The sequence below is a fragment of the Protobothrops mucrosquamatus genome, unplaced genomic scaffold, assembly GCF_001527695.2.
Source record: "Protobothrops mucrosquamatus isolate PMUCROS unplaced genomic scaffold, P.Mucros_1.0 scaffold1124, whole genome shotgun sequence".
Taxonomy (NCBI): domain Eukaryota; kingdom Metazoa; phylum Chordata; class Lepidosauria; order Squamata; family Viperidae; genus Protobothrops; species Protobothrops mucrosquamatus.
The window spans coordinates 229,639-249,201 of NW_015387342.1; the positions used below are offsets into that span (position 1 = coordinate 229,639).

Genomic DNA, 19,563 nt, shown 5'->3' on the forward strand with positions numbered 1-19,563 from the left:
GTCGGCCTGCTCCGTCTCTGCCGCTTGCCAGCTACGCCTCGGCTGGCGCAGGGGGCGGAACCACGCATGCGCGGCGCTCCCGGGCAGGGAAAGTCCTCGACTTACGACCGGTTGGGTAGTCCTCGACTTACGACCGGTTTAGTCCTCGACTTACGACCGGTTTAGTCCTCGACTTACGACCGGTTTAGTCCTCGACTTATGACCAGTTGGGGTCGCAGCATTAAAAAGGTTGAGAACCACTGGGCTACAAAGTCAAACAATAAAAATGAAACACAGCTGCTTTTCAAGAAACAAAGTAATAGCCCGAATCATAAAATGTAACACTATACACAGAAACAACATTCAGATAAACAACAATTTTAAAAGAAGGTATTAAGGTAAGTGGAGAATTGAAATATGACGTTCTTGCAAAACAGTTTTTCTAGAATATGATACGGTGAGAATGTTTTTTCGCTTTGATCCTTCAGTGTAAAATGGATGTGAGCATTCCACAGGTTAAAGAATGTTTATAATTTCTAAGCTCTGAATAAGAATCTATATAATTTTCTGTTGAATTCTGGCAGGAACTTAAAACGTTTTTACAAACCAACAATCCTCAGAATTTCCACAAATTTGGGGCGGGGGGGGTTTAGAATCGGTCTGGAAATTTCTCGCTTCATTTTGGTGATGACATTATATGATTGCCATTGTCCCCTTTAATTCTTGCTGCCAAATAAACTATTACACTTGTGCCTCCTCCCTCAGCTGCAAAGGGTTATTGCCAGAAAACCAGAGGCTTTGCAAAGCCAGTTTTAGAATGGATTCCCACTTTCAGGAATGAAAGACATAAGACAAATGAAACATTTGGACCTGTTAATGAACACTGAAAAGAAAGAAGATGCAATAACAGGTTTGATTTAAAAAAAAAAAAAAAAAAAGGTCCTAGAGCCTGAAATGTTCTCTGGATGGATGAGAATACTGAATTGTGGACATTAAATTTAATGTTAGGAAGCTTGAATAATAGCCTGTCAACTCTGCCTAGGATTCTTGAGTCGGTGTCGCCAACCTCCATCTTTCCTTTACCACTAGGCGAAAGCAGCAGACCCTGGAAGCAGAAGAAGCCAAGCAGCGATTGAACGAGCAATCCATCTTTGTAAGTGAAGCTTCAGGAGCTGGGTGAAACTGGTTGCCCAGTTGTTCAGCTGGCTCCCCCCAGGATATCCTGGCAGGAGGAAGAATGGAGGAGCACCAAGTCTGGCTGGGGACTTTGGGGACTGATTCTGCAGCCAGGGAGAGGGCATTCTTCCCAAGGGCTCTCCCTTGCTCCAGCTCAATGCTAGGTCAGGGCATAAATAGGGCCTTTTGGTGTGGTTGAGGTGCCCTGGGGCTGACGCTGACCTCTCTCCCTAGGGGGAGCAGGAGGACGATGAAGACAGGCAGCAGCCCAAAAAGTCTGAGTCGGAGGTGGAGGTGAGTGCGGCCCCGGGGCACAGCATGCATTGTCTAGGCAAAAGACTCCCATTGCACCCTACTAGAGTACTGCTGCATGAGGTTGTGGCATTGTGTGCAAAGATTCGGCAGGGAAAGGTAGGCTTCAGTTTGGTGGCTGTGATTTAGCTGGAGTTGTATATTGATGAATGGAGTTTTGTGCTTAAGCAGCAGGGTTGGGCCTGAGTTTTATCTTGGGGAGAAACAACGTGTGTTTGTTTGTGTGTGTGTGTGTGTGTGTTCTCCTTTGCTTTGTATTCATTTCTCTGAAAGCCAGTTTGTCGTGCTGTTGCTCTTTATGTCACTCTGTGCCATTGTTCCTGCTGGAGGGGCATGGGGGCACATTGCATATGCGTGGCACGTGTCTACTTTGTCACTCTTGACCTGGCTACTGCATGGAAAGGATGGGGCAGGGGGTTCGGTCTGTATTTAAGGCAGCGGGTATACGAAGGGCTGTGCTGTGCTTGACCCTTGTCTCTCCCCCCTTCCCCTCGCTTCCTGCTAGGAGGCAGCTGCCATTATTGCTCAGCGGCCTGAGAACCCTCGGGAGTTCTTCCGGCAGCAAGAACGAGTGGCTTCAGCCAGCTCTGAGACACCCTCGCCCTTCAACAGAACAGGTAGGGAGCTTTCAAGGTCTCCTGCTCTGGAAAGAGAAAGCAAAAATGCAACAGTGGCTTCCAAGGGACGTACTGCGGAAACTTGGCAATGAGGGTTTTGGAAGTTTATTGTCAACACTTAGGTGGTCTTTGCATTGGATGGTGAGAAAATGCACTTTGATGTTTAAAGCACATCAAATATCAAGAGACCTTGGGAACTTCTGCCACTGGAGAGAATCTAGGCAGAGAATGATTGTGGCAGAAAAGACAGGCTGGGTGGTGGTTGTGTTTTGATATAGGCAAGCATCTTAAGCCAGCACCTTAATAGCAAATTTAACTTTAAAAAGGGGGAACTGTCTCACACAAATAGAAGGACACCATTCCATTTAACATACAAACACGTTTTGAAACTCACAGTCACAGAATATGGTTGAATCCAGTTATTCTGTAGAATTTGATATGTATGTGCATTGATTTTGAAATTTAGTTATGTGCCCATGCACAGGTGTCCATTCCTAACCACAGTGATCCCAGAAATGACAAAATATGTCTCTGACATCGCCTGTTCACCGCCCTGAGTCCCGCAAGGGAGATAGGGCGGTATATAAATTTAATAAATAAATAAATAAATAAATAAATAAATAAATACATCATTATATTGCACCAAGCGTACAACGGGAGGAGTTTATATCACGATGTCACAACATTTTTTTACCTACTTGCTCCGTTTCTTCTCTTCACGTATTAATGTCACAAAGCATTTGTACTTTCGGTCATGGATAGTACGGGGAGCATGAGGAGGAATGAAAAGTGTTGCTTTATTTATTCTACTATTCAAATACTGCTCCTATCACCAGGCTCCAGGTGGTCCCAAAACAATAATCTATAAGATCAAATAAAATCCAAGCTCATATCACTATCCTTGCAAAATGAAAATCAAATTGTTTAGCAAACTATTCAAAAGGCACTTAAGTTCCGAATGACCACATAAAGTTACCTTTGTTGCTTCCTGGAGACAGTGGTGGGGCCCTCTTGGCTTCTGGGAGAATCAGTTTCACAGTGTGATGGGTGGTGGTGTGCGAAGGCTGCAATTGGATAAGACGTGCAGGGCCAGCAGAGAATAACCTTCTCCACAAGCAAGCTAGATGTGCTGCTTAAGACAAAATCACAGTCTTTGAGAGGAGGAGCTAAACTGAAGGCTTTTGATGAAGTCAGAATGATGATCTGGGATGGCCAATAACATTCATGCATGTTACAGTCTCCTGAGCTGCTTCTGCAAGATATGGGAGGTAGGCAGCTCACGGCAGCCATTGTTAGTCTACTGTTCCTTTGCTGCACCTCTACTGTGACTTATTCTGGCTCCTTTTGGGTTGACCCCAAGAGCTGGCCAACCTGCAATAAGTCAAAAGCCGTGCTTTCTGAAATCTTCTGCATTATGCCTTACGGTTTGGACCTCCACATTGTCTATTAGGTTGGCTCTTTGGGGACTCATATACAGTTACTTTAAGTACAGTTTCATTTCCCATCACTACTTACATCTCCTGCCTCTTGGCTCTCTCTTTTCTTCCCTCAACCTTCCTGCATAGCTGCTCAAGCCCTTCACGCTGATCTGTCTTGGCCGTCCCATTCCATAGTCCCCGACCTTGCTTCCCATTTCCGCCTGCACTACCCCTGATACTGTCCTCTCGTTCTCTTTGGCTTCTCGGGGACTCGCCTTCTTTCCCTGCTATCTGGCCCTGGACTTGAGTCTGGACCGCCCGGTGGCAGGAGATGGGGGTGGGTAACGGAGTGGGGCTGCTGGAGGGAAGACTGACTGTTCTCTTCTGCTTTCTCTGTCTTCGTCCGTCTGTCTGTCTTTCTCTCAGCAGGTCGTCTGCACTGTCCTTTCATAAAGACACCTGACAGTGGGCCGCCTTCTTCCTCCTCTTCCTCTTCCTCCCCTCCACGGACTCCCTTCCCCTATATCACTTGCCACCGCACACCAAACCTCTCTTCCTTCTTCCCATGTAGGTAGCCAGGTCCCGGCTGGGCTTTGGGAAGTTGGTTTGAAGAGGTGGCTCCTAAAGGGGCTTTGATATACCCCCAGAGGCTTTCCCCCCCCCTTTTTTTTTTGCCATGTCCCATCTCATCTCACCTCTGAAAGCAGGAACAGGAGCCAGTAACTATGCAGGAACTATACCTCACAGACTGGCTCAGGAAAGCCCCAAGGATTGGCTCTTCTTTCAGCATCCTGCTTGTGGGCCGGCTGCATGCATCATCGTGAACGATTGCCCCCCAATATATGGGTTTATTTATTGACACCATTTCTGTCCGGCCACAATTCAGAGACTTTCAGCAGCTTACCTAAAGTATAAAACCAAATTTGGAAAAAAAAGATGCAATTAAAAACAATAAGACAAGCCCATCCAAAGTAAAAACTACAAACGGTAAAAAACTGAGATGTCTTGACAGAATCAGGAAAAGGCTCTCCAGAACAACTTGGCATTTAAAAGCTTCTAAAATATGAATGTGTGTGGGTGGGTGCTACCCTGGTCAAAACCAGCAGGGTGTTCCACAGCATCACACTGTCACAGAAAAGCAGCGCCTTCTCGCTTCAGATGAAAGCTACGGTGCTGGGAAAAGTGAGGTCTCGGATGAGGTTTCCACAGTAACAATCCTCAGAGAGTTTCTCCATTCATTCGCCCTCCCTCTCCATTAATACAATTTTGGCACACGGGTTCCTCCAGGAACTCTCCTGCATCCAACCATTGGTTCCCGGGCCAAAATATTAACACCACCTGGGGGCAAGCATAGTTCAGCTTTTGATGTGAATTTCATTTGCTGGAAGCTAAAGCACGCGCGTGTGTGAAGACCGACAGCATTTACACACAGCAGGCCTGTTTGGGGGTGGAGGGGAGGAGGATCCCTGTGTAGATTGTGTTGGTGGGGAAAAGCCAAGGGTGGCACTCTTGGGTTAATCAGCTGCCCATGTATGGTTTGGGAATCCTGAGAAGCTGGCGCAACTGTCTTATCCTATGGCTTGCTGTGGGCTGTGCTTCCGAAGGCAGCTAAAAGAGGGGTGTACAGGATGGATATAGCCTGTTATTTTAAAATGTCATTTGAGTCAGGCCCTTCTCTATTGTTCTACGATTCCAGGGCTACATCTGCCTTTTTGTCCTCTGTCCCCATTGAAAGCCACAAATGCAGGGGGGGAGGTCTTGGCGTAGTCGGGTCTTTTCCCGTGTAAGATTGAGAGTATCTTGGTGACATTTCGACGAGGTCCCACTCGTCATCTTCAGGCTGGAGTCTTCGGCTTCAGGCTGGAGTCTTCAGCTTCTGTGCTCACAGAAGCTGAAGACTCCAGCCTGAAGCCGAAGACTCCAGCCTGAAGATGACGAGTGGGACCTCGTCGAAACGTCACCAAGATACTCTCAATCTTACACGGGAAGAGACCCAAATACGCCAAGACCTGCATACCTGTACCCGTGAAAATCTACGAAAACAAATATATATATTTGTATATATATATTTGTATACACACACACACACACACACACACACACACTGGGAGGACCATGGGTTTCTATTCTCGGCTATGAAATAATGTGTTTTTGGAGATGCTGTTAGATATTGCTCTTTTTGGTTTCAAGTGAAGGTGCCACATCTTTTCTGTATGCACTTGGGGGCCCCTGTGCCTTAGGGACTTGTGGCTTTTGCCTTGTCCACTCCCTGTTGAGTGCCTATGTGGCTCATTCACAGGCAGCCAGACGGAAACACACAGAAAGGCCTCTGCCTCTGCTAGTAGCCCCTGTGACTCCAGTACGGCTTCCACGCCAGTGGGTGAGCAGATTGAGCGTGCCCTGGATGAGGTGACGCAACAGGATGCTTTAAAAGGTAGGCGCTGCTCCTGTCTCCACAGTCAGTGTTGTCCCTGTTTCCCAGATTGAATTAGCAGGACGTTGGTATCTTTGCATTCTGTCCAGTTCGCAGATGCTCAGCCAGCCCTCTGCCGCCCTCCAAACACCCCCTCTTGCTTCCTCCCTCTTGCAGACTCCTCCAGCCCAAGCAGCGAAGAGGCAGGCATGGCAGCTGCTACGAACTGGGTTCCCCCCAGTGAAGAACAACCAGTGGAGAAAGCAGGAGAGCCTCCTGGGGCTACAGCCTGGCAAGGTCCTGACTGGACAGAACCACAGCAAAGTGGGACTGACCCCGTTGAAGACGTGGTGCTCCCAGAGGCCAAAGAAGAGCCTCTCTTCCCAGCAGCCCCACCTCCAAAAGAAGAGCCTCAGTTCCCAGCAGCCCCGCCCTCTGTGCAGAGTGAGGATGCTTTAGATCTGGGGGAGGCCTTTGGTTTTTCACAGCCACCTGCACCCCCTTCTGAGAACATTCTTGACCTGTGGCAGAATGACAGCACTGTGGTGGAACCCAACCCTCCTGATGCCTGGGAGCTCCAGCAGGGTGGACCTCCCACTCCGGCCCCGTGGGATCTTCGTGATGGGCCTCCCATGCCTGCCCCCATGCTGGTTGAGGTGGATGTCCCTCCAGGGGCACCAGAGCCCCCATCTTCCACAGGCCTTCCTGAAGATAACCTCTTGAACTTCAATGACCTGCCTGAGCCCCCAGCAACTTTCTGTGATGCAGATCAGGACGAAGAGCCAGCAAGCATTATTGCTGTTGAAGGGCTGCATCAGATGACGCTCAGCTACCAGCATGCCCTGCAGGAAGCCTCTGGGGTGCACCAGGAGCCCCAATTGCTCACTAATGGGGAGACTGCCCAAAAGGAAAGCACGCAGGTAAGTCTGACAAGGCTTCAAAACAATTTTGCAATTCCTATGCCGGCCTCCGGATGCAGAACAAAACTCACATGTTATGCTACTATAGGACGACTTTCTGTGGCACCCTTTCACAGACAGGATTCACACCAGACTTAGCTGAAACGAGTTTGAGTGGCTTGTGGTGGAGAGTACTGTTGACAACCCAGTTGTTGTCTTAACTTATTGTGTAAACTGGGCTGTCATATTATGCCAGGGTATGATTGAAGCATTGAATGATATACAAAAAAAAATTAGTGGGTTTTGTTAGTTTGGGTTTACATTTAGCATTTTCTCTGAACTTAAAAGTATTTGTTAACCTTGCCACTGGATAAGTGATATATCTAGAGTTTCCTTTCCTGTAAATGAATGAAGAGATGGATGAATTCCTATGCAGTCTTAAACAGTGTTTGTTCCATTCATGTGGATTAGTTAATCTTTGATGATTTTTTTTGTACAGTAAGATTTTCAAATGCATGTTAATGAACAGCAACCTTTTGTGCAAATGTGGAGTAGGCAAGCACAGATTATGGTTATTCTGTATTCATAAATTGGAAATGGACACTCTGTACATATTTCAAAGGAGAGCACATGCAACAATTTGATTTTTTTCTTCCAGACCAGTGAGGGCTATTTTAGCCAATCACAAGATGAAGATTTTAACCAATCAGAAGAACTCTCTGCTAAAGCTCCTCCTCCAGTGTTCTACAATAAGCCCCCAGGTAGGCGCTGAGATTTATAGGTGGTCCTGGAGAAATCCATCCCATAACAAAAAAACAAGAAATTAATTTAAATGGGAGAAATATAAAATACTGCATTTTACTGGGGAAAAAAAATGTAAGGTACAAATATAAACTCTGGCAGGCCTTGCTTGGCAGTGGTACCTGTGAAATGAATCTGGGTGTCCTTGTCAACCACAAGTTAAGCATGAGTCACCAGTGTGAAACAGCTGTTCTAAGGTGAATTGACGGGAAGGACATAGAATCTAGATTGGTGTTTTTTCAAAGTTGGCAATGTCCCAGAATTCCCCAGCCAGCATAGGGTAAAATTACAAGGTTGAGGCTAGAGATAAGGAAGAATTCCTGACCGTAGGAGCTGTCAGCCAGTGGAATAGGCTGCAACCTGATGTGATGAGTTCTTTCTTGGTTGAGGTATTTAAACAGAAGGTGGATGGCCATTTCTCAAATGGGCTTTAGTGCTGTGGACAGGGATTTGAACTAGATAACCTCTGTGGTCCCTTCCAGCTCGGCGATTCAAAGAATGGCTAATTGTGAGGGCAATATAAACAGATACACGTGGGCCTTGCATGACCATACTGTTCTAATAGACAGGGAAAGTCTGAACAGAGTTAGGCCAGACAAGAAAACAGGATTTCATGTGACTGGGGACTCAGGGAATGCTGTCCTATCCTGTGGATCATGGTTACTTCATTCAAGCATGGCCACCACTGTCCTTCGGGCTTCCCCAGCAACAGAGGGAATGAAGAAGTGGATCTGGTGGATGCATCTCCATTGCAGCCTGCTCAGTCAGACATTCTTAATGCCTGAACACACTTTAACCTTCTGTCGAGGCATAAAATGGGCTTCCCTCAGGATTCCTGAAATAGAAGCATTAGTGATTTCCTTGGAGAAGGCAAACAGCCAGCCTTGCTTGCAGCTAATCTTTTTTGTTTGTTTGTTTCTTCTTTTTTTCCCCCTCAGAGATTGACATCACCTGTTGGGATGCTGACCCAGTGCCAGAAGAGGAGGAGAGCTTTGGGGGCAGCGTTTAAGGCTGACTCTCAGGCCAAATTCCTCAACCCTGCACCTAGCAAGTCCAGTGTCTGCAAGCCTGGAGCAGCCGCAGTGAGGGCCTGGTGCCCCCTTGCTCCATATTGTAGCCCTGCGGTCCATGGCCTCAGATTGTACCCCGGCCAGATAGAAAAATCTGGGAGGGGTGGATAACTTTTTCCAGTGCGCGCTCTTTCTTTCTCTCTCTCTCTCTCTTTTTCTAATGGTGTCAAATAGGAAATGTGTAAATCTGCCTGGTCCCCTCTTTGTTGGTAGCTTCCCTGCAGACCCCTTTCTTGTTGCCTTTGCCCATGGGGATTTTTCAGATCCCTCCTGTCCCAATGCCATTTATGCCATTTGGGTTGATCTCTTGGGGGGGGGAGGTGTGCTGCTCTTGGGGGAGGATGGGAGGGCCTTTCCTCCACTCAGGCTCTTCCAGAGTTTTGAGTATTTTGCACGAATTTAAAATAAAATATGGCAATAAAATGGCCCTGTGTGGGCAAGGCACTGGCTTCCATCTCTTCCCTTCTTCACCTGGTCCCCAGAGGCCTTGTTCCCAGGGAAGCAGAAGCCCTGTCCATTCTGGGTTCCAGCAAATGTTAGCAGCAAAAGACATTCTTTCCCCCACAGCTCAGCTCAGCTCCGTGGCCCCTCTGTCCGAGAGTGAGCCTGTTCCAGACCCTTCTCCTCAGGTCTTTATTTGCCCTGAGAGCCTGGGACAAGGAGAAACTCTGGATGGGCACCCTTCTCTTTTCTCTTTCTTCTTTCCTCATCCATTCCATGCTTCGTTTTCTTTCCCTCCCGTACAGTAATTGTTTTTTTGAAAGCACAACTTCTGTAACAGCAATGTGCTTATGTATGTTAATAAATAAATTGATTCCAAGCAGGGCAACTGGCTTTGAAATCCAGGATGACTTTATTGAAAAAGAGAAACCGTGTGGGTGGAGGGTGGGGGGGTGGGTGGGAGGGAAGGGAGAAATTGCTGAAGAACTGCAGGGGCCCAAGTAGTCTGGCTGAGTTCTACAGAAAATCATTGAGGGCAAGTCTATTGTCTGTTTTTATTTCCGGTAGCGTCCTTTTTTTCTGCTACCATAAATGGTTAGAAATGTGCTTTATAAGAGCGTTGGGGGCGGGAGGATTGTGCAATTTTAAATTCATGTGGCAAGCAAGCATTTTATGTGGTAAGGGAGCACGGAGGAATGGTGGTAAACATCAGTCCACTGACCAACCTTGCATGAAGGTAAAGAACGCACCGCTAGGTGGAGCTGGTGATAAAGGAATGCTGTTCTGGAACAGGCTGTACCACTGAACACAGAGAAGGAAAGCCACTGGGTCTTTGGGTTGGGAGGCATGGGCTTGCTTTCACTTTGTACATGGGGATTGCTTTAAAACAGTGGTTCTCAACCTTTTTAATGCCGCGACCCCAACCGGTCATAAGTCGAGGACTAAACCGGTCATAAGTCGAGGACTAAACCGGTTGTAAGTCGAGGACTAAACCGGTCGTAAGTCGAGGACTACCCAACCGGTCATAAGTCGAGGACTTTCCCTGCCCGGGAGCGCTACGCATACGTGGTTCTGCCCCCTGCGCCGGCCGAGGCGTAGCTGGCAAGCGGCAGAGACGGAGCAGGCCGACCACCAGCTGGCCCAGCCCAAGGGAGGTGAGGCACCCACCGGAAAAGGGGAAAAAAATGGCGGACAAAAAAATGGCGGACAGCCTTGCTTGGCGACCCCCATGAAATGGTCGATCGACCCCAAATGGGGTCCCGACCCACAGGTTGAGAACCACTGCAGGAAACCACATCCACCTTTGCCCGTGCACAGACTCAAGCAGCTAGTACCAGGTTTGTAATAAATCAGGTTCCACAAACTTTATTGTTGTCAAAATGTAACAAACAAAAGATAGGAAACGAAGTTTAGGCCAAGCCAGAGGCCCCCCCCCCTTACAGTCAGCACCAACAGAGCCAGTAGTGGGCCCAGAGAAAGGGAAGTGGTTGAGATGGGGAGACCAGCCCCACTCTCGCCCTGGCCAAGAGGTCAGTTGCAACGGGGATCTTTGCGCTGTGAAGACTGTGGCCCAGACACGTCTGGAAGGCTTGGACTACGGGACCTGGTGGCTCCCACAGGCCAAGGGAACAGGCTGCTCAGATCCATGCAGCAACCAGAGTCCCACCTAGGTCGCAATATGGCACGCTACACTGCCGTAGTCCTGCCAAATAAAGGCATTGAGACGGGCAGATGCCAGGGCCCGGAGTCGTAGCTGTCTCTGGTGCTGAGTTCAGAGTCTGTCCAGCTTGGGAAGATACGTTGTGAATGCTCTGACTCCAAGTAGAGGTTGGTGCAGGTGGGGCCCTGGCTGGCTGAGCTCGGCAGGTGGAGGGCTGAGCCGTAGCCCCGATCCAGGAAAAGGGGCTTATAGCTGGGCGGCTGCTCCTGCTTCTCTGGCTGCTCGTGGCTCAGGAACGGGGCGTTGATCTTGCGATACAAGCCACGTGTGTCTGTCAGGACTTCGCTGTAGGGTGGGGGTGGCTCAGCCATCAGCACTGCTTCCTCATAGCATGGAGGCTTAGACGGGTCTGGCTCTGCAAGCAAAGTGATCACAGCTATTGAGTGGAAGCAACAGTTGCATTGGTAACATTACCACCATGCCCACCGACTGGGATTTCAGTAAATAAGCTCTCTATAGCAATACTGGAGGAAGGAGGAACAAAGGCTGGAGGAAGATTCCCCCCCCCTCCTTTCCTTCAACTTTTTTATAGCAAGATCCTCTTATATCAGAGGCACTTGTGGGGGGGGGGGGAAGAATTAGGAAATTCCTATCCAGCTTTCCTCTTCAAGAAGCATCTTCACACAGGGGGCATCACACTGATTTAACCCTTTGAACTATCCCAGAGTCCCCTCCCATTCCACAAGAAAGGAACTGAAATTAGGTGGAGTATGGAAGATTTATACTGCAACTCTCAGCTACAAAAGACAAGTATGGCTAATTTACGGGTTTTAAGCCAGCAGCATCAAACCCATATTGCACTAACTGAACGGAGTACATGCCTTCAGGTCAGTGTCAGCTCTTCTAGGCCTCCCTCTGAATCTGGGATGGCAACCCTCTTTTCACCCCTTAAGAAGTCATCACAAGGGCATCTTCTGGCTCTTACCATGCCTACAGCTCCAAGGCCTTGGGGGCGGGAGGTGGTGAGGGTGGTGGGGCTCAATGCGGAGTCGGTGGGGCACAGGAATGCCTGGTGGGCTTCTGATGTAACCTCCCCCATAGGCAGGGCCCCCATAAGCAGGGCCCCCATAGCCCTCGTAATGCAAGGGCTCCATTTCCAACGTGCGCAGGTGCTGCTCCCGCAGCCTCTCCTCCTGTCGCCGTTTCATGCGTCGTCGCAGGTAGCTGCAGAAGCAACACAGCAGCACAATGAGCCCCCAGATAAGCCAAAAGCCAGCAAAGCAGGTGAGGAAGGTGTAGGTGCCGTGGGACATCACCATCTTTACTCTGGGAACTAAGGTAGGGCCTCAGAGACTTCTCTTGACAGGCTCTGAATTTAAAGTCCTTCTTCGATCCAGCTTGGAGGGAAAGAAAGATCTCACTTTCTCAGGTCTCTTCTGCAAAGAGGCTTACTTCTTGCAGGTGAAAGGCTTACTTCTGCAGGTGAAAGGCTTACTTCTGCAGGTGAAACTGTCTCTGCCTTCCTTGCAACCTATTCATGCCAATGGGGCCATAACAGTTCCTCAGTCTCCCTGGCCTGCTCTATGGCACAGACCAGAAATCCAGGTGCTACTTCAGTCTGGGGAAGTGCTGGTGGGATCCGAGGTCTGAGTGCTGCCACTCTTTCACTCACACAGTCTTCTGTAAGCCCTTGGCAGTTGTGGCCATGGAACTGGTTCGCCAGATGCAAAGATCAACTCTTGAGCCTTTCACGAAGAAGAAGAAGAAGAAGGAGGAGGAGTTCTTGCCCCTAAAGGAGCCCAATGGAGGAAAGGAGAATGCTGGGAAAGTTCATGGACACAACCGTTGCTCTTTTCCTCAACTGCCCAAGTTCTTGGATATTTGGGCTGACACGACCAGTAACACCAGCACCCAGCCCAACTTCTTCCCATTGCTAGGTTAGGGCTTTGGAGAACCGATGGCAGTGCTGATGGGAATGCTTTCTCTGCAAACAGACAGACAATGCTGGTCAGCGTAAGAGAGATATACAAGTTTTACATTCACAGAGCCTATGTTAGATTTGCTGCCACTTTCCTAGTGAGCAATTCAGTGTAAATTCACAGAAGGAAGCACAACTGTGCCCAGGGTGCAGGCACCCTCCTCCCCAAAACAAGAAAACATTACAGCATTACTCCCCAAAACAAGAAAACATTATACAGTTACTGTAGGTGGCTTGCTTGGTTCTGGATTATTGTAGTGTGTGCATTTATTTGCTGCATATCATTTACAACATACTGTAGAGCACTTGTGTGAACCCAACCACTGCAGCTTATTCAATAAGTTAAAACCATGTCTTAGCATGATGTCTGTATTTTCAAGCATATACAGGGAAGAATGCAAAGCTTCTTGCTCAATTAGATAAAGGCACTTAGCTCAGTCAGTGTCTTCCTCACCTAAAGCAGCCCCAGAAAGTTAAGTCAGCCTTGCTCAAATCTGCAACCCAATTCTATGCTTCCACTATATACCCATCATTATCTGTGTTCACACAAGAGTCTTGGATAGTTTGTGGTCTTTGAGGAAGACCGTGTGTCCCACTGCTATAACTAATTCCACCAAGATGATGAGTGTCAGGGAGAATATGAGCTACACTGTCTGGCATGTGTGGACCCAGGATGAGAAAAGGGGCTTCAGAAAATTATGAAACAATCTACACAGTTCTATGGGCAAAGCCTGAGCACCAAAATGCTGCCTCACCTCTCCTGATGGCATTGGCAGCCAGCTTCTCTGCTCACCAGCAACCTTCCACCCACACACTTCACAGCTTCACCCTCAAAGCCTGGCTGCCACATGGTATGTAAGCCTAAATTGCCAAGATTTATTCAGTGTACTATTCCTACACCCAAGTGGGAATATTAGTGCTATTTGCGGCTTGGTAACAAAGGCGTTAAAGAGGAATTGGACACTTTCATTTGGAAGAACCCCCACAATTGTTAGCATTGCCATTCACCTCATATTCTTTTCCTTCTTGTCCCGAGTTGCTCAGAACTAAGCTGTTCTACTTCCAGCCAAATATACATATTTTAAAGAATATTTTGGAAAAAGAAATTCTCAGCCCATATTTTCAGAAGCACATGTGAAATAGAAGATTTCTCTAGCACTTGTACCGGAGACAACTGCCGGCTTTTCATGGTCGCAGAAACTGAGGGAGTGCTACTTTAGGACTTCGTCTAGTGTGGGATGGATGACATGACAATTGAAGTCATAGGTGTCCTGAAAATCACACTCAAAGGATGCTCTTTGACAGTTTTTCATCAACAGGAGGAAAATATCAGGTGGAGGGACACAAGGGTTAACCTCTTCAACATTTTTCTTCACTACTTGGATGAGGCAAAGGAAATGCTTATTATATTTGCAGGCAATTAAATTAGAAGGGAAGACAAAAACCCTAGAATCTTTATACTGTAGGTGTCAAACAAGCTATGTAGCAATTAAAAGATTCTTTAAGGTAAACAATGCCTCAAAGTTCTTTGAAGAGCTTCTTCTTTCGGAACTATGACAGTAGGTTAGAGAAAGTCAAATCGGCTGGAAAGTCAGAATGGAATTTAATGAAGAAAAATGAAAAGTTACCACTTAGGAAATAAGAATTCAACACATAGAATGCATAGAATGGGCAATTCCTAACATGGCAATAGTGTTTGTGAAAAATACTTTAGAGTAATTCTTGACTAAGAGTCAGCAGTCTTATGGAGATGCGACAAAAGGCAAATAAAGCTTTAGGCTGCACAAACAGATGTATAGTTTCCATATTTTAAGAAGTAATAATTCCACTTTATTCTGCATTTATCAAATCCCATCTCAAGTAATATCTCATGTTCTGGGCATCATATTTTAAGAAATATTCATACAAAATAGAACACGTTCAGCAAAAGGCAATAAAGATGAAAAGGGAGGCAGAAATAGTGGCCTATGATGAGACTGAAGGAACTGAGTCTTGAGAAGAGACGGCAGGAGGTGGGCTATGGTAGCAGTCTTCAAATATCTGAAAAGAACATCCTACAGAAATTCAGAACCTATCCATTACTGCTCCAGAGTGCAGTATTTGGCATAAAGGAGTAAGATACAAGAAGATATATTCCAATTGAATGTTAGGAAAAACGTCCAAGTAGTAAGAACAGTTCAATACTGAAACCAGTTACCAAGGGATCATTCAAAAAGAGGTTAAGTAGTAATTTATTTATTTATTTATTATTTATTATTTAAATTTATATACCGCCCTATCTCCCTTACGGAGATAATGTGTGGGAATGCTTTAATTGGGACTCTTGCACTGAGCAAAGGGTTGGATTTTATGATCTAAATCAGGGGTAGTCAACCTTGGCTCTTTTATGACTCGTGGACTTCAACTCCCAGAATTCCTGAGCCAGCTAAGCTGGCTCAGGAATTCTGGGAATTGAAGTCCACGAGTCATAAAAGAGCCAAGGTTGACTACCCCTGATCTAAACAGACCCTTTCAACTCTTATGATTTTAGTTTTCAATCCCTCTGGCACCCTCTAGATGTATTAATACTACAAATGACAGAATTCCTTTCAATATCTTGTATAGGCACTAGATTTACCACAGAACTGGGTCACTGTCTCATCTTAACATTGAATTACATGGCTTATTAATACAACCAATAGCACAATTAAGTGCATAAATTTTGAAAATGCCCTTATGTGAGAGCTGTTTATATAATAGCTTTTGATACTTTAATAAAACCTAAGCCAATCAAAAATTAATAATACCTTTAATCAAATTCAGTTACAAAAATTAACTGAAGCCTTTGCAGAAATTCTACCTGTGTGGAAACCTCTTTCATGTTAAAATCAGCTCTACCTCTGTTGAAACCTATTGAAGTCCACAGTCCACCTGTTGGTGGGGCTAGAAACAAATGCAAGTGAAGTTCTGACTCCAAGGCCTTGGAACTAGACAGAAAGATAAATTTTGGAAAGTGTCCAAAGATCCACAAACTCCCCCAACCACAAGCTAATCCAAGATCTCAGGCTACCTTTAAGCTATAGCTTCCTTATTTGAGCCAAATTCTAAAAATAGACCCAAATAGGTTTTCTACTTTGCTGATAAGCTATAAAAACCCAGAAAGATTCTGAATGCCAATTAATCCAAATGTTTGTATCTACAAAGGTCAAAAGGACGACTATAGAAAATGCATAAGCAAAACTAAATGCAAGGTTACATCTGTGCCTACCAATGAGTCCTGGGAGGCATATTGGGGGGGGAAAACATAGCTTCTTCTGCCTCTTTAATCACAGTCACTCAGAAGCATTAAAAAGATCAATCACCTCAAAAGAGAACTATTCCCTTACCCCAAACTTTATTACCATTTAGGTTAAACTACTGTATCCCCAAATCTTCAGAATCCAAACTAATCCATAAAATAGAAAATGTGAACTGGCTTCAGTCTTGTATGTCTACAGTACTTCACTTTTGCTAAGGTCCCCCTGGCTCACAAACAATTTTAAATTGATAAATCAAGATTACAGAATATGTTACCCTTAAAATTAAAGTTTGTGATGGGCGATTTTATATAAGAACAGCTTCACTAATTTGGGCATCTCCAAATGTATTGGGGTACCATCTTCTAGAACTCCCTGCCAACAATCTTAATATTTTTACATTTTAACAGACCACAGAACAGCTTCTTTCCCAGAAAATTCTTAAATGTCAACATTTCCTGGACTTAAAACAGTATCCTGTATTGTTTGGAATTCTATATTCTGCTAGCTTTGTGATTCTCCAGTGATTCCTTTCAACATGTTCTTTTCATTTTTACAATACACTGGAACAAAGTGTAAAACTTCCATCTGAGCCAGAGTGAATTATGATTTTACCTGCCTTCAGCAAATGTTACTATTCAATAACATTTATCTAGTCAAGACAGCAAATAAAATTGGATAGAGAGCAGATAGACAAACATTCCTGTTTTATACAGCAGATATGCAGCAAATTGAAAAAATGATTTTCTTTGTCAGAAACTCTTACATTGTTAAAATAAACCTCACTCTTTGCTTTTATCTTATGTAAATCTTGGTTTGGCACATTGCTCTGGTCACCACAGTTGGGGGAAAAAGTATAGAGTTTCAATCATATCCTAAGTACAGAATGTCAAGAACTGAAACAAAGACAAGATGTTAATAGCAGAAAAATATTCTTCCCGTGAGCATATTTGGTCCTTATAAAAAAGCTAAAGAGCTTACATACAGTATAAGATTGTTCTGAATATTCTCCTCTAGTATATAGGGACAGGACAATCCCAATTAAAATAGACTAGTCCAGGGGTAGGCAATCTTGGCTCTTTTATGACTCGCGGACTTCAACTCCCAGAATTCCTGAGCCAGCCATGCCTACCCCTGGACTAGAACAAGATAAAATATACAGACACAGGGGAGAAAATATGATGTGACATCATAATTGCATCATAGGCATCATAATTGAAAAAGCACAATGACAAATTGGAACAAGTCCAGAGGAGGCCAGAGGTCTGAAAACAAAGCCCAATAGTTAAATTAATTAATTAAGGGGAACAGTTAAATTAATGGGGTATGTTTAGCCTACAGAAGAGACAAGTGTGAGGGGATATGACAACAATACACAACTACTTGAGGAATGTCACAAAGTTGAAAGACTGCACTTATTCTCTAATGCTCCAGAGGACAGAATCAATGGGTTAAAATTACTGGGAGCCATTTCAGGCTAGACATCAGGAAGAACAGTGGAACAGACTACCACATGAACTGTTGGAATTCTCCTTCGTGGAAGGTCTTCAGATACATGCTGAATGGTTCATGTGTCGGAAATGTACTAATAGTCCTGCACTCAGTGGGGGGATTGGTTTAACTGGCCTTCTAGTACCTTCCACACAAAAATTCCAACTACAGATGCTATAAAGCAGGATACAAGATTTGGTGAATTTTTAGTTGACCCTGGATTATGGTCTTGATAATTTTGTGGGTTCACAATAAGGCAATTGTGTGTGATGTCATGAGCATGAAAGCTTTTCCAAAACAATGCCAGCAGTTGCTTTTATATTCTACTGAATTTGGGAGTTCAGGAAACTAGCAGAAATATTGTTGCCAACAGAAAAGGCCAGAACAGCTAAATTTAACTGAACTTTAGATACAGTAATACATATTATGTGTGCTTAAATTCTTCCATACATATGGATTTTTAAAACGAGTCTGTTATGAATGTTCTGTGTTGTGTGAGAAAAGTGACTCTTCTAATAGGAATTGTGCAGAACTAAGAGTTCAGTTCAGTACCTCTCCTTGTACCCACTCCCAAATAAAGGGGACGCCTGTACTGGGCGCTGCAGATTCCAGCACCAAATCATGACCATAAATGTCAATGTTTCAGCACATTTTGGCACAGATTTTTTTCTTAGCACGAATCTGGCCTAATGCAAGGTAGTATCAATGGGAAGCAATAGAAAATGGCTGTGGCTGGTGGAAGAGTTAAAAGCAATGCATCAAAAGACTGGTCTACCTGAACAGCTATGCCTCAAAGCACAGATGGCTTAGGGAGAGATAAGACCCTCATCAATCCAGCCAGAACAGAGGCCTCTGACCTACAGCTGGAACTTCTGGTGGCTCTTGATAAGGAAACTTCCTTTCTTCTCCTTTGTGAGGCCAAATTGTGTGTCCGCGTAGCTCTATAGCTTCTGACACGGGGTCAGGCTGAATGCTGGTTTTGGAGATAAAGTGCCTTACAGCTCATTTCTGGGCTGCCTTAATGCAGTTATCTTGAATCCTCAATCCCTGCTCCAGATTCTTCTTGTGGCTTACCCTCACGTATTAGCTTTGTTCATCCAAGCCTGTCCTTCTAACCTTCCTTGTGTACAGGTAAGGAAATAAGAGATGTTTTCCTAGATTTGGAAGTGGGGGAGTAAAGGACAGTTTTGTGGACGTCTAGGCAGAACGGGAACGAATCACCCCTCACTCTTATCTCAGAGACTAGCAGAGATTGACTTAAATTATTCTCTTCTAGACCTGCAATGAGGGTGAAATCCTTGCCTTGAATTTGGCAAGGATTCAGACTCAAGGTAAAAAACTCAGCAGAAAGACACTGTTGTTAGACCTCGCCGCCATCGCATACACATGCATTGACATCTCCTTCAAGTCAAGCTTGATTCCGGGAGATTTCAGGGAGACAACCATGTAGGCAAGGAAGTCAGGGAAGCTCACCACCAATCCCTTAAAGGGATTCTCTGGAAGCACTTGCTGCCTCAAAGGGAAAGAGCCATCCCTGCCCTACTGTATCTGCTCCCTCAATTATGTCCTAATGCAGCCCTGGAGGTTGAAAGGTGTTTGCACACAGAGGCATTTTTCCTCTTTCGTGGTTTTCCATAAACCTGGAGCCAGATGAGAACAAATGGCTCATAACAAAAACTAAACCTGGAATGGCAGGTTTAGCCGACAAGACTACATGCTGTTAAGAGGAATTAAAGATCCATTGCTTGGTATGGATACTGTATGCAGAAAGGCGTCTTGGAGAAAGAAGCGGGAGGGTTGAGAAAAGGCCATGCTCCTGAATGTGGTTAATCTCTCCTAGTAAAGAAAAAAAAAAGAATACAATGGGAATTCTGCTCACCCACCCACCCCCATTCCCTAACTTTAAGCTCTCCCAAACACAGCATTGGGACAATCAAGGCTGCAGAAGGTACAGGTAGGAAAACCTCTTGGCCTCCATTCAGAGAAGGCAACTGGGCGTAAGTAGGGGCCCCTCCACCCTCACCCCCCCCCCC

General features: G+C 45.6%; 2 protein-coding genes across 2 annotated transcripts in view; one reads left to right on the forward strand and one right to left on the reverse strand.

Moving 5' to 3' along the window:
* Window positions 1–8,817, forward strand: part of DBN1 (drebrin 1) — a 46,008-nt gene extending 37,191 nt beyond the window's left edge. The window contains exons 8-15 of the mRNA XM_029284931.1: window positions 1,069–1,132; window positions 1,390–1,449; window positions 1,973–2,084; window positions 3,932–4,069; window positions 5,802–5,936; window positions 6,093–6,835; window positions 7,473–7,575; window positions 8,554–8,817. Coding sequence (XP_029140764.1) covers window positions 1,069–1,132; window positions 1,390–1,449; window positions 1,973–2,084; window positions 3,932–4,069; window positions 5,802–5,936; window positions 6,093–6,835; window positions 7,473–7,575; window positions 8,554–8,624 — 1,426 coding nt within the window. The 3' untranslated portion in view covers window positions 8,625–8,817. The remainder of the gene's footprint in view (window positions 1–1,068; window positions 1,133–1,389; window positions 1,450–1,972; window positions 2,085–3,931; window positions 4,070–5,801; window positions 5,937–6,092; window positions 6,836–7,472; window positions 7,576–8,553) is intronic.
* A 1,656-nt stretch (window positions 8,818–10,473) lies between these two features.
* Window positions 10,474–12,502, reverse strand: PRR7 (proline rich 7, synaptic). Its single transcript, XM_015820394.1, has 2 exons — window positions 11,772–12,502; window positions 10,474–11,201 (listed from the first exon to the last, which is right to left on the reverse strand). The coding sequence occupies exons 1-2, from the start codon at window positions 12,103–12,105 to the stop codon at window positions 10,813–10,815; spliced, it is 723 nt and encodes a 240-aa protein (XP_015675880.1). The 5' UTR covers window positions 12,106–12,502; the 3' UTR covers window positions 10,474–10,812.
* Between the last annotated feature and the right edge of the window lie 7,061 nt (window positions 12,503–19,563).

Bases quoted from the DNA above. Each gene is read 5' to 3' on its own strand.
- PRR7 (XM_015820394.1), bottom strand. From the start codon at position 12,105: ATGGTGATGTCCCACGGCACCTACACCTTCCTCACCTGCTTTGCTGGC. The intron at 11,202-11,771 runs GTAAGAGCCAGA...CTTTGCTTGCAG, and splicing joins GCCTTGGAGCTGTAGGCATG to AGCCAGACCCGTCTAAGCCT.